The sequence below is a fragment of the Choloepus didactylus genome, chromosome 6 (genome assembly GCF_015220235.1).
Source record: "Choloepus didactylus isolate mChoDid1 chromosome 6, mChoDid1.pri, whole genome shotgun sequence".
NCBI classification, from domain to species: Eukaryota; Metazoa; Chordata; class Mammalia; order Pilosa; family Megalonychidae; genus Choloepus; species Choloepus didactylus.
Genome location: NC_051312.1, coordinates 144,321,993 through 144,343,663, shown reverse-complemented (window position 1 = coordinate 144,343,663; position 21,671 = coordinate 144,321,993). Strand labels below are relative to the sequence as shown.

General features: G+C 40.1%; 1 protein-coding gene across 2 annotated transcripts in view; it reads left to right on the top strand.

Annotated features, from left to right (window-relative positions):
- The window catches only part of SIAE (sialic acid acetylesterase), a 45,140-nt gene that overhangs the window by 3,791 nt on the left and 19,678 nt on the right, over positions 1-21,671 (top strand). Inside the window, exons 2-5 of one of the 2 annotated variants that reach the window (XM_037841845.1) lie at positions 495-656; positions 11,361-11,533; positions 18,642-18,780; positions 21,280-21,457. In XM_037841845.1, the coding sequence (XP_037697773.1) occupies positions 495-656; positions 11,361-11,533; positions 18,642-18,780; positions 21,280-21,457 (652 nt within the window). Of the gene's footprint in view, positions 1-494; positions 657-11,357; positions 11,534-18,641; positions 18,781-21,279; positions 21,458-21,671 lie in introns of both variants that reach the window. The other variant, XM_037841843.1, reaches the window with a different exon arrangement.

The following is a 21,671-nucleotide window of genomic DNA, read 5'->3' as shown; positions in this document are numbered from 1 at the left end:
TGGGTAAAAAGATTAGAGAAGGCTGTATTGGAGAGAGGCATGCTTCTTTATTCCCAGCTATTTGGAGTGGGAGTGATAATGGAAAGTAGGGGAAGGAAGTGGTTTATTTTTCTCATAAACACCATCTGTGGGGTGCATAAAAGGAGCATTTTTGTGATTTGGGGCAGGGGGAGAGTCAAGCATTTGGGGCCTAGCCTAAGAGTAAGGAAGATCGAGAACTCTGAGGGGAGGAGGCTTGTGGTATGTTAGTTGCCCTATGTTCACTGAGTTTTCATCATTGGTCACCTTGTTCTGTGATGCATATTATTGGAAATTGTTCATGTTATGCTGCTTACCTAATTAGGAGGAATAGGATCTAGTTTTGAATGATTAAAAGGACTAAGAATATTCAAATTCTCTTGTATAAATACTGTATGCTCTTTGCTGTTTCACCTGATTCAGTTGGTGAGGAATCTCTCAGCGATGCCTTTCAAAGTGTTTGCTGAATATTTTAGGTGTTGGTTTTCGCTTTGCTTCATACATCGATAATTACATGGTGCTGCAGAAGGAGCCTGCTGGGGCAGTGATCTGGGGCTATGGGATACCTGGAGCGACAGTGACCGTGATCCTGTGCCAAGAAGAGGAAACCATCATGAAGAAGTCGACCAGTGTGAAAGGTAAGGCATCTCATCCTTGTTCAGCTCTTGTCCTCTTCTGCCACCTGCTGGACTATCTGAGAATGAATGCTTATGCTTGCATCCATCCATCCATCCATCCATCCATCCATCCCCAAACGCCACTGGTATTATTTACCATTTGCTACACATCAAGGATACAAAGAAAAATAAGACCCACTCAAAGTCCCTGTCCTTAAGGGGCTCATGGAATAATGGGAATAGACAGACAGTAGGTCATATGGTCCAATGTGATAGAAAGGGTGTCATGGGATACCAAAGAGAGACAGCTGACTCACATTGGGTGGTCAGGGAAGGTTTTCACAGAAGGTGACGCTTGAGCTGAGTCATTTGTACCATAGAGGTGGTATGGAGAAGTGGTTAAGAACTGAGGCTTTGGAATTCACTGTCTGGGTTCAGGTCCTGACTCTGTCGTTTAGTGACTGGCTGTGCAGCCTTGGGCATGCTGTTTAATCTCTCTGCACCACAGTTTATTTGTAGAGTGGAGATAATATTTTTAGGATTATGGTATTTTGAGGAATGAAAAAATTAACACATGTAAAGTACTTAAAATAGTGTTTAGAATGTTAGCTGCTTTTATTGTTGCTATTCCTTGTTCTATCATCACTATTACTACAACTATCACTACTTCTGTTATTTAGAAGTATTTGTTGAATGCCTACTATGTGTCAGGCACCATGCTAGATCCTGGAGATACAGTGATGGGTGAAACAGATATGGTCTCTCCCCTAATGAAGCTTATAGTTAGGGGAGGACACAGAAAAATAATAAGCATTTGCAACTGCATGTGGTAAGTATGGGGAAGTGAAGGATGCTATGGGAGTGCCTCACAGGAATAATTAACTTAGTCGAAGGCTTACCTTGAAAGATGAGTAAGGCAAAACCAGGTAGCCTGGGAAAGGCACGAGGGAGCATAGGTCATTGGAGAAATGGCAAGAGGTTGGTTTGTCTGGAACACCTGAGTTAGGTTACTTATGGTGGGTGACAGGAGGTGAGGTTGGAAGGTCGAGAGGCTTGTCTGTCAATGCTAAGGAGAGTATACTTTATTCTGGATGAATGGATTTCAGCAGCAAAATAACACGATCAGATTTGTATTTCAGAAAGGTCACTCTGGCAGCACTGTGGAAGAAGGATTGGTGGTAGGACCGCTAGCAGGCTATTAGGATATCCACACAATGGATGATGAGGGCTTGACTCAAGAAAGTAGCTGTGAAGGTATTCAAGAAGGATAGAATTAGCAGCCTTCGTGAGCAGGGAGATCCTACAAAGGGGTCTCTGTTTAGAAGAGATACGCATGTAGAAATAGTACATGGAGGAGGCAAAGCTAGAAGTAAGTGGTGCACGGAGACATGCTTGGTGCCGGTTCAGGTGGAGACCTGATTATACTTTGGTTAGAGGTAGCTATTTAGTTATGGGATGTAGAGGTGAGGGTCCGACTGGTGAGGAGGCAGCTCTGAGTGGAGGTGGAGTTAGTGTGGGAGTTGGTGGTTTCAACAGTGACTTGAATATATACATGACAAGGAAGCTTATGGAAATTGGCCCTGAAAAAAAAGATTGCCTCATTAGTTCTGTCAATATACAATCCCGGTATCCAACCCTGAGTGATCTAAAATCTGGTACAGTCTTTTTGTATTTCATTTGCGTTCAGCAAACATTTAAAAATACTACGTAGTAGACATAAGGTAAGCTCTTCCAGTTCTTGGATTTTAAGACTTTTTAAAAGGCAAGAATGTTGTTGGGTAAAGCTAAAAGATCTTCTTTAGATTTAAATGCTATTGGTGAGTTGCAGGACGAACTGAAAGTGAACAGTTCAAAGGGACTAGCAGTGCTTTCTGCCTGTGTTGTGTCCCTCTTATAAATCAGCAACATGGTGTACAGATAGTGGTAATCTCGGTAAATGACAGTGATTTAGAAACCCAAAGAAACACTGTCTTTAAAAATAAGAAATGTAGTTTCCTTGGTGCTAATAATTAATGTTATCAGTAAATTTTTGGGAGGCAGAAACGACAAAGTACTCTAGAGACACAGAAAACACATAGTATCATGTAACATTTAATCTAAAAAGATGTTTGTATGCATTATTTTTAGAACTTTTCCCCCCTTCATGGCTGTTTCAGGACTAACATTTGGCAGGGTGGGCAGAGCTGAGGCAGAAGGGTTAGGTGGTGACAAGAGGAATAAAAGGTAATGATTACAGGATGAGCCTCCGTTTTCCTTTATACTGGTTGTGAATCTGCTCACTCATTTTGAGTTCAATTCTATAAGTATTTACTGAGGGCTAACTGTGTATGAAACGCTGATTTGGAAACCTTGGGAAATACAAAGAAGATACAAAGAAGAAGAAATACTCCTTGACACTGTCCTTCTGCATTTACTAGTTTAGGTTCAAGTAATGCCCTAATTGCTTCACTGCCCCGTGATGCATGATTTGGAGTTCATGATTCAGCTGGCACCAGGTTAAGGGAATTAAGTGATTCACAGACTGTTGATGATAATTTCACAGAATAAGGAGCTGGTGGTGGTGGTGGTGGCGGTAGTTCTATTTACCGTGCTTTCCACATTTGCTTGGTAGAGAAGAAAGGTATTTTTGTTTATGGAGATCCATAAAACTGCTTCCATGGGCATCTTGCCCTGTCTCACCCATGAAGCAAAATGGATGAAATGTTAGTTGGAACAAAGGTGGTAGACGTATAGGGGATTTCATAGGACAGAAAAGACAATGCTGCTCCAAGGAGACACTACGGAGTGGGGGGAGGATATTGAAGGGTTGGTTTCTCTTTTAGATTTTAAAAAATAATTAATTTATTTTAAATTGTAGTACAACATACATAACCTAAAAATCATTTAACCCTTTTAAGTGGACAGTTCTTTGACATTAAGTATATTGACAGTACTGGGTAACTTTCACCACTATCTATTTCCAGACTATTTTCATCATCCCAAACCAAAACTCATACTCATTTAGCAATAACTTCACATTGCCCTCCTCCCCTCACCCCTGCTTTCCGTCTCTATAAATTTGCTTATTCTAAGAATTTTGTATAAGAGAAATCATACAATGTTTGTCTTTTTGTGTCTGGCTTATTTCACTCAATATGATGTCTTCAAGGTTCATCCATGTTGAAGCATGTACCAGGACTTCACTTCTTTTTATGGCTAAGTAATATTCCAGTGTATGAATATACCATATTTTGTTTATCCATTCATTTGTTGATGGACCTTTGGGTTGCTTATGCCTTTTGGCTATTGTGAATAATGCTGCATGAACACTGGTATACCGATACCTGTCTGAGTCCCTGCTTTCAGTTGTTTTGGATGTATACTTAGGGGTGGAATTCCCGGGTCATATGGTAATTCTATGTTTAACTTTCTGAGGAACTAAAAGTTTTCTACAGTGGCCGCACCATTTTACATTACTATCAACAATATATGTAGGTTCTTATTTCTCCACATCCTCACCAACACTTGTTATTTTCAGTTTTTAAAATAATAGCCATCTTAGTGGGTATGAAGTGGTATCTTATAGTTTTAATTTGCATTTTTTAATAGCTAATGATGTTGAACACCTTTTCATATACTTACTGGCCATTTGAATATCATTTTTGGGGAAATGTCTACTCAAATCCTTGGCCCATTTTTAAATTGGGTTGTCTCTTTGTTGTTGAGTTATAGGAGTTCTTTATATATTTTGGCTATTAAACTGTCTTAGTTTGCTAATGCTGGAGAATGCAAAACACCAGAGATGGATTGGCTTTTATAAAACCGGGGTTTATTTCGCTACACAGTTACAGTCTTAAGGCCACAAAACATCCAAGGTAACACCTCAGCAATCAGGTACTTTCACCGGAGGATGGCCAATGGCGTCCGGAAAACCTCTGCTAGCTAGGAAGGCAGCTGGCGTCTGCTTCAAAGCTCCGGCCTCAAAACGGCTTTCTCCCAGGATGTTCCTCTTTAGCAAGCTTGCTCCTCTTCAAAACATCACTCCCAGAATGGCATTTGGGGGACACAATACACTCAAACCGGCACATAAACCCTTATCAGGTATATACTTTTCAAATATTTTCTCCCATTCTGTAGGTTTTTTCACTTTCTTGATAATGTCCTTTGATGCATAAAAGTTTTTAATTTTGATGAAGTCCATTTAATCTATTTTTTCTTTTGTCTCTTGTGCTTTTGGTTTAAAATCTAAAAATCCATTGCAAATACTCCGTAAGTGCTCCCTTTTTTTGTATTTAGTTTTTTTTTTTGTTTTTAACCATTCATTTTGATTTTGATCTTCTTTCCTTTTCCCTGTATTTTTTAGTTGTTTTCTTAGTGATTACCTTTGTAATTACCATCTTAAACTAATAACAACCTAGTTCGACTAGTACCAACTGTGTTTCAGTATTATACAAACTCTCTACTGATATATCTCCTTCTCTCCCCCCTTTATATTGTTACTGTCTCAGATTTCATCTTTATACATTGTATGCCCATTAACATAGATTTTAAATGCTATTTTATGCATTTTCCTGTCATACAGCAGGGAGTGGGGGTGGGGGTGGGGAGAGGGAAAGCACTTACAAATCAGAAGTACAATAATACAGGATTTTATATTTACCTATGTAATTACCTTCACTAATGTTATTTATGTCTTCTTTTGGCTTTGAGTTGCTGTCTAGTATCTTTTCATTTCAAACTGAAGGACCCCCTTTAGCATTTCTTGTAGGGCAGTCTTCTGGTAATGAACTCTTTCAGCTTTTATCTGTAAATGTCTTAATTTCTCCTTCATTCCTGAAAGATAATTTTGCCAGATATGGGATTTTTGGTTGGCAGTGTTTTTTTCCTTTAAGGACTTTAAATATGTCATCCCACTGTCTTCTGGCCTCCATGGTTTTTAAATAAGAAATCCACTGTTAATCTTAATTGGGGATCCCTTGTATGTGATGAGTTTTTCTTTCTTGCTGCTTTCAAAATTCTGTCTTTGTATTTGCTATAATGTGTCTTGGTGTAGACATCTTAGAGTCTATTCTGCTTGGAGTTTTTGAGCTTCCTGGATGTGTGTATATGTGTGTCTTTCATCAGGTTGGGGAAGTTTTTGGCTATTTATCTGTATTCAAATACTTTTTATGCCCCTTTCTGTCTGTCTTGTCCTTCTGGGTCTCCAGTGATGTGTATACTGGTATACTTGATGGTGTCACACAGATCCCCTGGGCTCTGTTCATTTCTCATCATTATTTTTTCTTTCTGTTCTTCACACTAGATAATTTCAGTTGTCTTCAAATTCACCAATCCTTTCTTCTGCCTGTTCAAATCTGCTGTTGAGTCTGTCTAATGAGTTTTTCATTTCAATTGCTATACTTTGTAGCTTCAAAATTTCTATATGGTTCTTTTTTTTGTAATTTCCATCTCTCTATTTTGTATATGGATTCCTTTAGCTCATTGAACATATTTAGAACAGTTGATTAAAGTCTTTGACAAAAAGTTCCGAAGTGTGAGCTTCCTCAGGGATGGTTTCTGGCAAATTCTTTTTTTCCTGTGACTGGGCCATATGTTATTATTTCTTTGTGTGTTTTGTATTTTTTGTTGTTGTTGTTGAGAACAGGACAGTCTGAGTATTATCTTGTTATAATTCTGGAATTCTATTTCTCCCACTGCTTTGGGATTGCTGTTTTTGTTGTTGTTGTTGTCTGTTTGTTTTTGCTTTGTTTTTGTTGTTGAGGGTTGGAGCCATTAATTTGTGATTTGTTTCTCAAACTATTTGCTACCAAGTGAGGAATGGAAAGAGGAAAGAGGGTAACAGGGTACTGTCTCTTTAAGACTCCTCTGCTGCTTTTGTCTGAGGGGGGTTGGAACCATGGCCACCCTCAGATCTGGTCCCCTGGTAATCTGAAGTAGCTGATCAAAAGCAGTGATCAGCGATCAGACCAAACATCCCAGGATTTGGAGGTCCTTATATCCCACCCTGGCACCAGCAAGCTGCGCCAGGAGCCTGGGCTGTAGTCTCCACTGTTGCCTGCCATGAGGCTGGTGGTTAGAGGATGGTAGCCACTGCAGGGAGGGTAAAATTCATAGATAATTACCCACAATTTACCAGCCTCTTCCTCCAGCTCTTCCCTGGATGCTGCAAGTTTTCCACTAGACTCCAGAGTTTCAAAAGATTTGATTCAGACAGTTCCTGACAGTTCAATAGATGCTTTGGTGGAGGGACTGACTCCTGGAGCTTCCTACTCTACCATTTTTCTACAATCCTCCAGCCTCTTTTAGATTTTGATAAGGACTCTGGGATTTTCAGCCAGACTAATTCAATTTGCCACTCTGGCTACCTCTGTTAATATTTAATTTACTACTATAATCCCCTTGGTGCCCAAAACAAAGAGGGACTTACAACATAAAGGTTTCTGCCGAGCAGACTGACATTTAAGCATTGGGAGTATTAAAAGCCCAGAGGAGAATGGGAATATGCTCAAGTACTGGGTCTGTTCATACTATGCTGTCAAATAATGCGTGATGATTTTCTCAGACATAAATAAAATCAGGGAAAATAGGTTATATCCTCTCACTTTGACATATGTGGGTGTGTGTGATTAGGTGATAAAATGAGTGTGTGTCGGTCTGTCATTGTGCTTGAGGTAAATAGGTACATTTTCTCTAATTTAGAAAAATACAAAAAGCCTTAGCCCCCCCTCCCTGGTTGCACTGTTAGCATGTTTACTAATTTTCTGTGCTACATAAACAAATTATGACAAAGTTAGTGGCTTAAAAACATACATTTAGTATCTCAGAATTTCTGTAGGTCTGAAGTCCAGCCTTGGCTTGGCTGTGTTGTCTGCTCAAAATCAAGCACAAGGCCAAAATCAGAGTGTCAGCTGGGCTGCATTTTCATCTGGAGGCTCCACAAGGAAAGGATCTGCTTCCATGCCCCCTCAGGTTGTTAGCTGAATTCACTTCCTCGCAGCTGTATAAGTCATGGCAGAGTCTCTGCTGCTTCTAGTGTCTGACCTCTAGACCCTCTTTTAAAGGTGAGCCCTTTAAAAGAGGGTCAGGCCACTCGGGATAATCTGTCTACCTTTTGATTAATTTAAAGTCAACTGATAAGGGATTTTAATCACATCTGCAAAATTCCTTCCCCTTTGCCATACAACATAACCTAATTACCAGAGTGACATCCTATCTCCTTTACCGTTTTCTGCTGGTTAGAAGCAAGTCACAGATTCTGCCACACTGGAAGGGAAGGGAATTATACAAGGGTGAGAGTCATTGGGAGCCACTTTAGGATGTGGCTACCACAGCATGCTATAGCTTAAGTCATTTGCCTGAGCGGTTTTATTGAAATAAAGACATTTAAGTTTTTCTTCCATACATATTTGGTGGTGATGGAGATGAACTTTAGGTTACAGAATAAATGTAGACTGGTAGGTGCAACTAGAGAAATAAGGCCTTCTTAACTTCCAAGCCACTTCTGCAAACCTCCGAACCAATTTACAGCTGTCAAAGTGCCAGGATTCTGTGGGGGAGAGGGAAGAAGGCTGCTTCTTCCAGCTCTGAGTTTTTCTTCTCGGGAAGGGAAAGGTCATGGATAATTTTCCTTTTTCTCTTCTTGGCATCTGTGATGTTGGCACTCTAACCTGAAAAATAATTAACAGCTGATGTGAATACCAAAAAGAAAAAGTAAGAAAGCACTTTATGACTAATCATGTCCCTAGACAAATTGTTTTAATTTTTTTCTTTGTTCTTCACATTTTGAAGGGGAAGGGGGTTGGTCAGGAGATGGAGTGAAAATGGAGGTAAAGAGTTCTTTACTTTTTCCCTTGGCTGAAATATGAAGAGAAGAGGAACAGTGAGAAATGGGCCACCAGTTACACTAACCATTATACATGAAGACTCAAGGCCCTAGTCTGCTCTGTGGCTTTCTTGTCACCTTAACCCAAGGTTGGGGTTTATGTTCTGCCATTTATGTGATGGAGTCCCTGGCTCACGGTAAGCACTCTAAGTAGCTGTATAATGAAGGAAGGAAATGAATGTTCCCAGGTGGCAGAGGAAAGAATGTGAGGAAGCAGAACTTTCAATGCCAGGAAAATGAGAATTTATAGAAACCTGGGCGTGTACTAGTAGAAGAGGTTACAAGATAGTAAGTGATTAGGGACCAGAAAAAGGAACCAGAGTAACTGTTGCTCAGAAAACCGATCAGGATCAGCAGAAAATCTGCTAGATGGTGCAATTCTTTGTGGTTGGTGACTCAGTTTTACCTCTTGGACTCAACCTAATGGACTTGATGGGTCAACATGGTCTCTCAGTACTGCGCCCGGACTTATTTGGTCCCTGGTGATCTCCACTTCAACCAGCTAGTCCTGAGCTGACAAGCCAAGGACATCACTTCTTATTCTGGCCTTTGCCTTAGAATCCTATCCCTGCCTCTGGTCTGAGAAACAGTCCTCACTGGGCTGCTCTCCTTTGTCTGTTCTTACAGGGGAATAAATTTGCCTTGTACACTAGTTGTCTCCGAGGTAGTTTAACAGTTAGTGACCTCTCTGTAGTGGACCAGGTTTTCTCTGCCTTGCTTGGCAGTTAACTTCACTTAACACTCATTGTTGTGTCAGAGTTTGTTTTTTCATTTATCAAATGGGAGAAGAAGAAAAACTAGCAATGAAAAGAACTTGAGGCCTAGCACAGAAGGAAGTTCTGCAAGTTCTCTGAGGAAGGAGGTTTCTCTTGGGAATAAGGTCTTGATGCCTAGTTCTCTTCAGCTCTTTAGGCTCTTGGAGAGGGTGCTCATCTTCTGAGTGGTAATACCACATTTTGCCCAAATATTTCACCCCCTTATTGTTTTTTTATTGCTTTGCAGCAAAATTTGTCAGACGCTCTGGTGACGGTAGTTTTCTTCTCCAATCATGTTGCCTGAATTGGGGCTAAGTGTAAATACTAATTAATAGCCGTCACTAAGAAGAGATTGTAGAGTAGTAGAAGGCTGAGACACTGTCCTGCCCTAGGTTTTCTGAGGTTTGACCTCTTCATAATAAATGAATAATGTTGGTGGCAGGACAGAGCTCCAGTAAGATATGTCAGTGCAGGAAGCCTGGAAAGACCTTGGCAAGACTGTAGTCGGCACAGATTGGAATGTCTGCCTGCTCAGAAGTGTGAGCCATACGGAGCACATCACACCTGGGCGACACAATCTGTACTAGCTGCCCACTGTTTCCCAAACAGTGATTTTTCTGCTTTTTATTTTATTTTAATACGCTGTTGTCTGCCTGTTGGTCATATAAAAACAATAGCAAACATATGGTCCTGGGGCTTAGTTGACCTCTTAGGGATGGGAATAGCAAGCTCAATTGGTTATGCTTTTAAGAGGAGCAAATATGCACCCTTCACCCTTTCTCTGACATCTTGGGAATCCTGGAGCTTTCTCCCAGGAATCGGAGCAATCCTTTATGGCTTGAGCCTTTACTAGTCTCCCCTTGTGCATTCAGACCTCTCATGCTTCTGCTTAGCTCTTTCTGATTGAAAAGAATTTAGCACAGTGCCTAGCACTCAAGACTTGTTGGATGGTAATTTTATTATTATTATTTCTTACAGGTCAGGTATAATAATGTTATGATGATCCATTTCCAGTTCTTGCCCCTTTTCTCCTTTGAGCTTACATTAATCCAAGGGGCACAAATTAGAAATCAGTTTGTATTCTTTGGCATTTTGCCAAAAATGTTTATTTTAAAATGTTCATTTCCCTCTCTCTCTCTCTCTTCTATTTTCATACTTATTTCTTCAAGTTCATTCATGTTGTTTGGTTGTCTGAGGCAAAGTTTTACCATTTTGAAGGTGTTTTCTTTGAGTTTCTGAATATGTTGGCAGCCATGGTAGGGTGAGTGGGTGAGAGGTGGGAAGGTGGTAGGGGGGTGGTGCCTAAGGGATATGCCATAAACTTCTGAAATAGGGTCTTGGATAGCTCTTCATCTCCACAGTTGAGTCCGAAAACTCTAAGTGCTATAAATAATCCCGGGAAAACAATTAATTAGGCAAATTCTAAATACTTCTTCACAGAGAGATTAATTTATATACCTCCCACTACTTCTTTGTGTCAGTTTCTCCACTCACCTCTAACTGTTGATGGGAAAATTCGGAGCCACTGGTAGTATTAATCTTTGTTAGCATCATGGAGAGGAGGTGGGGGTGGATACCATAAGTAAGGAGACGTTTCAGATAATAAATGACGATAGGAGGATACCACCAAGTAAAGGGAGGTTTTAGACTAGAAATGATTTTCTCTAAACTGTGCTCACATTTGATCAGATAATTACAAGTTAGCTTGGGGCATGATGTAAATCTAAAAGATTAAGATTATGTTAATAGTGACAGCTGGGTAGTATAACAATAATTTCTATTTTGTATTGTTTATTAAATGCTCTTGAATGTTAATCTGTGTGTATTTTTGTTTATCATTTAAGATTATAACTGGGCAATGTATTTGTCTTGTAAACACTTAAGTTAAAAGTAAGGAGGGGTTGGCACAAATTAAAGATGGAAGTGCTGCTCCTCTTGTTAGTTTTATCACCTGATCTGAAATTTGGCCAATCTTCATAGCTTTAAGTCCCATTTATCACAGTCTGGGGATAGCCACAAATGAGTATGGCACATGACCAGAATGGGCTTTAATTTCTTTTTAAGTAGCTGATTGATTAACACCTTGGAGCCCTGTTATTATTTCAGCAGACTCTGATATCTGGATGGTGGTACTGGATCCTATGAAGCCTGGTGGGCCTTTTGAAGTGGTGGCAGAACAGACCATTGGGAGGATAAAGCACACCCTGAGCGTGCAGAATGTCTTATTTGGCGATGTCTGGCTTTGCAGTGGGCAGAGTAACATGCAGATGACTGTTTCTCAGGTAATTTGCAGAGTCACAGCAGTAAATAGTGTTGTTGATGACCATGATGAAGGAAAAAGGAGGAGGGAGGGTGAAGAAGGAGGCAAGTTGCTACTTATTGAGTTCTTATCATGTGCCAAGATCTATTCTAAGTACTTTGTATGTATTAATTTGATTTGACAGGCTCCTGAGGTAAGTACTGTATTACTCACTTCTCGCAAATGAGGAAACTGTGGTGCCCTCAGATAAAATTATCCACTTTTAAGGTCACACAGTGAATAGTGGAGCCAGGATTTGAACTGGCCACTTGATTCCAGAATCTGTGTTCTTAGCCACAGCAGTATACTGCCAGCCTGCCGCACGCTGCTTCTAGACTTCCTTACCTAAAGACAGATGCCTGAGAATATTTGGTGGCAATGGAGATTTCATTTCAGATTGAAGACAAAGTAGATTACTCTTTTTGATTGCTCTTGGAAGATCAGCATCTGGAGAGAGCCTAGGAAATCAAAACAGTTAGATTTTGTTTTAACTCTCAGCAACGAATATACTATAAGAATTTTGTTGGCATGGAGATTCAAAAAAAATTGAGACTGAGTGTTGGCTTTGTCTTTTACTATGACTTGGAGCAAATCATTTGGTTATTTTAAGGCTTAGTCTTTATAACCATACTACAACAGTGATTATATATGACCTATTTAATCAACAGTGCCATTGTGAAGATTAAATTATTTTGTCCCGGAAAGTCCCTTATAAATTGAAAAGTGCTCTCTAAATATAAGATGCCATTTTTTTTCAACTTTTTATTATAAAAAATTTCAACCACAAAGAAGTTAAGAAATTTATACAGTGAACGCCTATATACTGGTCACCTAGATTGACCATTGTTAATATTTTTCTGCATTAGGTTCATCTTTTTTTGTGTGTGAATCATTTCAAAGTAACCTGCAGACATCTTGATATTTCCATTAGGCTTCATATATCAAATTGATATATCTATATCTATATGTATTATTTTTATTTTATTTTTCTTCTTAACACAGTGTCTTAGTTTGCCAGGCTGCTGTAACAAAATACCACAGACTATTTGGCTTAACCAACAGGAATTTATTTGCTGTCTCACATTCTGGAGCCTAGAAGTCCGTCCAGGTATAGGCAGGGCCACGTTTTCTCTAAAGTCTGTAGGGTGTTGGCGGTGGATTGCTGGCAGTCCGTGATATAACTCAATCTCTGCCTACAGGGTTGCCCCACCACCCCTCTGGATTAGTTGTCTGCCTCGCTGTCCAAGTTTCTTCCCCTTATAAAGACACTAGTTATATTGTTTTGGGGCCCATCCTGATCCAGTTTGACATCTCCTTCCTTCCTTCTTTCCTTCCTTCCTTCATCTTAACTAATAACCTCTTCAAAGATCCTATTTCCAGATAAGCTCACATTCACAGGACGAGGGGTAAGGCCTCGAACATGACTTTTTAAGGGATACAATTCAACCCTTAATACACAGAAAGAAGAAATAATAGGCCAGTGATTACTTTTTTGCACAACTTTTTCATAGTCTAAGATTTCTTTTGTTAGTGTCAGTTTTTCTTTTTATATTTCAGTCATGGCCTTTCAGGGTTAATTGTTCTTGCATTTTGAGGCCTAGCCTTTTTTATTTCCTTTATTATAACTAGACAGGGGATTCATTGGGCTCTAAGTACCTGCTAGAGCAGCTGCCAGGAAGGGCACCCAGCACTGGGCTCCAAAAGAGAGCTGGGGCATTTACAGTATGTGGAGGATCAAATGGGGAAGAAATGGGGAATGCTGATTCACAGGTATGTTGGTCAGTGATGAACTTCACCTGGAAGAGTGCCTGTCCTGACTGCTACTAGAGATTAGGGCCCCCATGATAGATCGTGAGAGTGGGCTCTTAGGTGAATCTGGATAGAAAGAACTTTGAAATAGTTATCAAGGGAAACAAACCTCTTAATAGTTTGATTTGTGTGCTGCCAAGAAAACAATGGTAGAATGAAAACCTTGGTACTATATGTCCTTAGCACTCAAATTTCTTTCTGAGATCAACTCTGCTTTCTAATTAAAAAAAGAACTCCAACAGTTTAGAATAAGAGGAGAGACCAATTCTGGACAGGCTCTGGGCCTCAGAACTGTCATGACTTCATTTGTTTAGTGTAAGCTGTCTGATTAAAACATAAAAGTAGGGGAGACCGTTGTTGCCTGATTTAAATTAGGATCAGACATATTGAAAATATATAAACTGAAAATGCTGTTGAAAGATTGTTAAATACTGTTTTACTTGGTATCAGATCTCCAGAGAAATTAGTATGAGTTAAATTCTTTGGCACATTTGAGATCGCGATTGATTTTCTTTGCTTATCTGTATTTTCTGGGTTTTCTGTAATGAGCGGTAATAATTGTATAATTTTCAAAAGAAAGGAATCAAACAAGAAAGTGACACTGGCTTAACCAAATCTGTTAAATGTTCATCAAGGGCTCAGCTCCCAATAAAGAGGTGTACATTATATAAATAAGAATCTTAGAAATAAATTCTCTAGTTTAAGTTAATGACTGGCACTAATATATTCTATATATTTTGATTTGTTTCCTTTAATAGAGTAAGAATATGGAAAGATTATTGTTTTTTTCTAGCTCTTTCTCCAAAAGTCAGTTTCTTCTCAAGGGAATTTTAATTTTCCTGCCTTTCTTTCATTATCTCCTTCTCTACCTCTCAAATTTAAAAGTCTCTACAACTAGGCCATGACTTCAAGCTATTCCTTCATTTGAAAATTTATAAAATGGGACCCTTTCACATACTTTGTGTTTTTTTTTTTTTTTTTTTTTTTTGGCTTTTCTATAGCTTCTACCTCTAATAATTTTTTTTCCTTTCTATTAATTTAATCTTTAGATTCCTAATTCAAAATCAAAATCATAATCCAAAAACCAATATTTTATTTATTCTTGCTTCCTGCCTTACTTAATATATGGAAGCATTTTGAATTTAAATGCTTATTACACTGAACCTTAACCGGGCTCTCTCTCTCTTTTTTTTAATTATTAAATTCTGTTTTATTGAAATACATTCACACACCATACAATCATCCATGGTATACAATCCACTGTTCACAGTATGATAACATAGTTATGCGTTCATCATCCGGGCTCTCTTTTAACATAAGTGAATGGAAGCAAAACTGAAATTGTACCTCTTGATAGAAAGCCTGGTTTTGTGTGGAAGTGGAATTGCTGTTAACTCACTAAGGAAAACAGTACTTTCCTAATGCTTTAATTGCAGTTTCCTGTTTGCACAGAATGGCAGGCACCAGATCTGTTTGTATCTATATAGTCACATTCTCAACAACAGTCTGTGCCAGGGAATCCTGTTCCATTTTGTTTCCAGTTAAATCAGATTTTGATCATTATGAGTAAATACATTCTTTCTGCCTAGAAGTTACTCTTAAACATCTTCTGTATTAAGCTAAGGCTGCACGCTCTGAGATATAGTGGAATAGAAAAAAGTGTTAATTTTTAATTTTTTTGTTTTGTATCAAGCACTTTGCAAGACAACATTTTTGGTGCTGACAGGACGAAAGGCCAAGTTTTCTAGTCTCTTAGTCTGTAAAACTTTATTTTTTTATCAAAAGGATGTGCTACATGACTCACTCTTTATTCCTTTTTCTCTTTTCCCGTGAAGTCCCCTGCACACGCACCACACACACACACACACACACACACACACACACACACACACACACAGAGTCTGTCTCTTTTTCTCCTTCCCACCCTCCCTTCAAATGACTTTTCTGAGGAGGTAAGGTTCCTACCATAACCTTCTACTCTACACATTCAAATGAAGGAAATGGCAGATTGTATGCCCATCTTGTTGTTAGGGTAAAGTGGAATTTTTAAATTGAGTGTTATTTATAACACTGAGTGAGAGGTTTATAAATGGAGAGAAGTCTAAATGTTCATCTGTTGCCTTCTAAGTCAGGGTAGGTCTTAAGACTTGGATATTTCCAGTTAGGTTCAGAAAAAAGAAGACCAATGTCAGGGAACCCATCTTTCAATATCTTGGCCATCTCCACATTCCTACTTTACAACTGGAAAAATGAAAATCCAGAAGAGAGGGACTGGTACCATATTACAATGAAAGATTCACAGAAGTTATGATGGCTGGTTTATTTATAGTTCCTAACTCGATTTTAGAACTGCTATATTATCCTGGAGTAAAAGATAAAACAACTTATAGATCCAAGTTCTATTAAGTAATAAAGTTTCCCCATGTCCTTCAACACACACACACTCACACCCATGCCTCGCTCCCCCATGCAGACTCAATGCCAAAATTCCCTGAGGAAATAGATTCTTGATGTTTCTTCATTAATTCAAGAATGTGGCATAAAGGTTACAAAATGAACACAGGCGAGCAGCTGCTTTGATGGTGAGCGGGTCCCATCCCTAGAGAGGCAGTGGTGCGCTCTCTCAGCCGCCACCACGTTAATGACTTCAAATACCTCGGTATTCATTTACATCCTCATTTAAATACTTGGTAGAAAAATAATTACGCTGAGGTGTTTGATGAGATGAAATCTGATCTCAGCAGATGGAGTAGGCTTCCCCTTTCATCAGCTGCGAAACCAAGTGTCATTTAAATGAAAATCTTCCTGAAATCTCTTTATTCCTAAGTTTGCTGCCAATATCCCTGAGGAAATGCTTCCATCAAAAGGACCTGGTGATCTTGGGAAAGGAAACCAATTTCAGAAGTAATTGTCATCAGTACAGCAAGAATTCTCCCCCACACCCATTTTTTTTTTGTTGTTGTTGTTGTTAACACTTCCTGTGGCTTTCAAGGTTTGGCCTGGAATATTACACACATGTGAGTTTGGCATGGACATTTTCCCAGCCAGTGTTTTGGACCGAGTTCCATGGACTGGTAGCAATATGGGAGGACGCCAGCCACTCTAACTCTCTTGGCCTTGCTGTACTCCACAGTGTTAATGGGTCCGAAAGACAAGTGGCAGCTCTTGCAGCCTGCCTCTCCAAGCTGCCATCTCATGGCCATGAGGCACTTGAGTTCCGAGTCACTGCGGAAGCTAGTGTGGGTGGAAAGAATGAAAGCAGTTTCATCCACTGTTTCCATGGAAGCAACTTACGATCCTCAGTGCAGAACTGAATTTCAAGGGAGGTGACTTTTTACAGGTACTGCTGACAAATAATTTCCCTGCCAGAATATATTGCGGGTGCATTATCCTGTCCTTACTCTTTAATGTTTATTTTACTTGTGCCAGGCAGGATCCTGAACAAACAGATCTGGATTGCCTCTGGAATTTTCCTGAGTCTATAAGCAATCTCTCTCCTGCTAGTGGGAAGGCCAGTAACCCTCGGACAGGCTAGAGAGTTGCTGCCACCTAGGCGGCGTTTCAGGCTGTGGCTCCCATTGCGACCAAAAGAGCCATTTCGTTTGCATCTGGCTGTGGTCAAATTGGCCACAGCAGGCTCAGTGGCAAGTCAGAAGGCGATTCAAGGGGCAGCATATTTCAGTGAAATGCTCTGTGGGGCCCCCCTGGCTGCTCCATCGTTTCGCTTCCACTGTGGGCTGGAGGGCCAGCTGTATCCTCTGTGGTGGGTGGGAGGGAAAGCGAGCCAGCTGCACACTCCGTGGCTGGCGGCCAATGGAAAGTATCCCAGCCTCCTGTGCTGATCACTGTGCCAGCCCTATCTCAGCTGGAGCTCTTGTTCCCTGAGGCCAGTGATAACTGGGCTTCCTAATGCTCCTGGTAGCCCTTTGTTTTGGGAGAACCTGGACTAGTCCTAGAGGGGTGGAGAAGAGGCCTCACCCAAAAACAAACACATAAATTAAAAAAAAAAAAAAAAAAAAAAGGCAGAACAATGGATGCAGTTTACATTCTTTCTAAAATAAAAGAAACATAATTTAAAAATCAGGACTAAGGGGAAGAGTGATTGTGTATAAGCTCTTGGGAGAATGATGCTTCATAGGTCTAATAAAGAAACTGTTCAGTATAGCATGCACGTTCTTACCCAGGAAAACCCTAAGCCATCTCTGCCATACTCTTAGCAACTGATGAAGTTTCATAACGTGATTTGGGAAAATGTGATGTTTCTTTGGATGGGCCCTTTTCTTTGTCTGATTTCTTTGGGACTGTACCAAGCAGCCATATCAAATGCCACTTTTTAAGTCTCCATGCCTTCCATGCTTTTCTCTGGTAAGATAGGGGGACCGAGATGAGAATATAAGTATTTTGAGACTTATTTCAATATGTTCCAGTAGTTCAACGATCATTTCTAGGTGTGTTTCTTTTGAATACAGTTCTCTTGTGTGGCATGGACTACACAATAGTCTACTGCCCCCAACCCACCCCATCCCCATGGCCTGTTTGGCTCCACACGGGCTCTCTAAGCCCCTTCTTTTAAGAAGTTGATTGCTATGGCTTTGTGTTGTCAGATACTTTTTCTGAGTAAGAATATTTTAGTTGCAAGATATCAAAGTGGCCTAATTGACAATTTTCTTTAGCCTAAATCACTCCATTGTCTAGTGCCGACATTCTCTTTAAGATCCCAGTCTCATTATATTCCTGCCCTCTTTGGGGACATGACTCACCAAGGTCTCTGCTGGTCAGGGGTGGATCACATGGATAGAGGTGATTCAGTCAGGCCTGTTCGTCTTGGTTCATGTTAGGTTTTTTGACTGGGAAGAGAAGAGATTAAAGCTTAATTGGAGAAAGTTTTATTGTAGCCATGCACAGGTGGGCTGAAGCCTGAGTGGCAACAGCCCCGAACAAAGGTGGGAGTACAGTTTTATAGTTTTGGGAGGGGGCTTGGGGGAATAATTGTTAGTGGGTAAGATAGAGAAGTAAGGAGTTGATGTTGGGGGATTGGTTTGCTCAGGGTGGGATGACGAGTTGACATCAGGGTAAAATAAGGAGTTGATGTCAGGGGTGTTCAGGGTAAGATAAGGGGTTGTCAGGGGTTTATTAGGGAGTTTTGCCTAACAGTTTATTCTTGTGATCTTGGAATGTCGAGGGCTCAAAGAGAGCCCAGAGGGGTGGTATTATATACCAAGAGGAGGCCATTGGCCACCCACGAGGTCATGTAAGAAATGACAGTCCTCTTTTTCTTCTAGATATTTAATGCTACCAGTGAGATGTCCAAAACTGCTGCCTATCAGTCTGTTCGCATCCTCTCAGTTTCCCTCGTTCAGGCACAGCAGGAGCTGGAGGACCTTCCTGGGGTTGATCTGCCGTGGTCTAAGCCCACCGCACGTAAGTGATGGCTTAAAAATGCGCCATCTTTGTTAATGGAAAAGTTTGGGTGGTGGATGGTGGTGATGGTAACACAACTTTGTGAACATAATTAACAACACTGAATTATATATTTGATTGTGGTTAAAAGGGGAAATTTTAGGTTGTATATATGGTACTAGAATAAAAATTAAAAAAAAAATACAGTGAGTCCTATGTTAAAGCATGGACTATTTAGTTAATAGTACAATTATAAAAATGTTCTTTTATGAATTGAAACAAATGTACCACACTAATGCACTATTAATAATAGTGTAGTATATGGGAATGCTGAATTTTATGCATGATTTTTCTATAAATCTACAACTTCTCTAATAAAACAAAAAAGTGTCATCTTTGTATAATGGGTCAGTGCCTTAAGTGGAGTCTTTAGTCCCAAATTTGGTTCTTATTTGTCTATTTCATTCATTTCTTATTGACTTTCCATCCCGTTTCTGGCTATGACCATTTCACATGGTTTCTTCCCATCTGCCCCCTTGCTGTGGACAATGACCCTTCCTTTAACTTCACTGAAAGTGCTGAGGCAATTCAGCATGAGCTTGGCCAGCCTCTCTCTCCACTGCCTTTCCCTGCATTCACTCCTTCACCCTTTGTAATCTGGCTTCTGCTTCCACCTCAACAGTTTGTTCATCTCAAGGTTTACTAATGTTCTTCTAATTATGTATTCTGGATATCTTTGTTTTCAAGTCTCCACCTTTCTGCAGCATTTGCTGCTGTTATCTAATCTCTTTTTTGGAACTGCACCTTCCTTCTAGCTTCGATGGTGCTTCCTTTTCCTAGTTTTCTTTCTCTGACTTCTTCCCTTTGCTTTCTTTGATCCCTTCCTCCAAATTTGTCCCTTGGGATCTTTCTAGGCCCTTTTCTTTTTTGTCTGTACATGCTTTACCTTGGTGATCTCAACTGCGCCTGCATTTTCAACTATTCATTCATTCAGCAAACAGTTGAGTATCTTCTCTGTGCTAGACATTGTTCTAAGTGCTGAGGATGTCTCAGTGAGGAAAACAGGCGAGAAAACTTGACTTCAAGAGCTTACATTCTAGAATGAGGGAATGCAGAAAATGAATCTCAAAATTAGTAGATTATATGCAATATATCTGATGCTATCTAAACTCTCCCTATAGGAACTCAGGAACTGAATAGATTTAGATCAATTTTTCAATGAATCCTTTGCTGTAGGAACTCTTACTGCTTGTTACCTAAAACTCAGGAATCAATTAGATTTGGATAATGTATTATACTTTATCTATCAAAGCTCCCTTTCCAAGAGGATGACTCTCAGAAACTGAATAGATTTGGATATCAGAGGGATAGGTTAGATGGTAATGTGTGCTAATGAGACAAAAGTAAATAAGTGGAGTACATCCAGGAAGGGGGATAGGGAGTGTTTTGGTTGGGGTTTGCAATTTAAAGGAGCCAGGGAAATCCCACTGAGGAGGTGCCATTTCAGTAGCAACCTGGAAGAGGTGAGGCAGTGCAGATATCTGGGGAAGTGCATTCCTGACTGTCCCAAGGCAGCAGTGTGCCTAGAACATTTGAGGAAAAACAAGGGGGCTAGTGAGGCTAAACAGAGAGGTAGTGCAGGAGGGGCAGAGAGGATAGATTTAACTTTTGCTCTAAGTAAGATGGGAGCCATTGAAGGTCATTGGGCAGTGAGAACTAAAGAGGGACAAAGATGGAAGCAGGGAGACTATTGTTACAATACAGGTAAGGGGTGGTGGTGGTTTGGACCAGGGTGACAGCAGAGGAGTTTGTAAGAATGGGCTGGACTCTGCATTCATTTTTTTTTTTTTTGGGTTTTTTTTTAATTAAATTCAGTTTTATTGAAATACATTCACACACCATACAATCATCCATGGTATACAATCCACTGTCCACAGTATGATAACATAGTTATGTGTTCATCACCACAATCTATCTCTGAACATTTTCCTTACATCAGAAAGAACCAGAACAAGAATAAAAAATAAAAGTGAAAAAAGAACACCCAAATCATCCCCGCATCCCACCCCATTTGTCCTTTAGTTTTTATCCCCATTTTTCTACTCATCCATACACTAGATAAAGGGGGTGTGATCCACAAGGTCTTCACAATCACATGGTCACCCCTTGTAATCTACATTATTATATAGTTGTCTTCAGGACTCCAGACTGCTGGGTTGGAGTTTGGTAGTTTCAGGTATTTACTCTAGCTATTCCAATACATTAAAACCTAAGAGGTGTTATCTATATAGTGCATAAGGATGTCCACCAGAGTCACCTCTCGACTCCATTTGAAATCTCTCATCTGCATTCATTTTGAAGGTAGAACTAACATGGCCTCAGGGCCTCTCAATCTTACCTTACTTTTGAAGTCTAAGAAAGGAACACAAGGGATGATCCATACCCTTCTTCTCATGCAGACCTATCTAGTAGCTGCAGTGTGTATCCACCTACTTTTTCCCTGGTTATTTCTCTGAACAGAAAACTTAGGCCACGGAAATTTCACGTACATGTCGGCAGTGTGCTGGCTGTTTGGGCGTAATCTGTATGACACCCTGCATTATCCCATTGGGCTGATTTCCTCCAGCTGGGGTGGGACCCCCATTGAAGCCTGGTCATCTGGAAGGTCACTGAAAGCCTGTGGGGTCCCTAAGCAAAGGTAAGTAGGCATCCTCCAGAAACATCCCAGTTGAGTGGATTCCCCGGGCTGGGAGGAAACTACCAGGGAATTAGGAAAGAGAAGGAGCATGGTCTCCTCTGGGGAGTCAGTAAATCGAGTATGTATTGAATGTCCAAATATGGATTGAATGTATGAAGCTTACTCCATGCACAGGTAGAGTATTATTTTCACTGTTGTGACTACCACAAGTCAT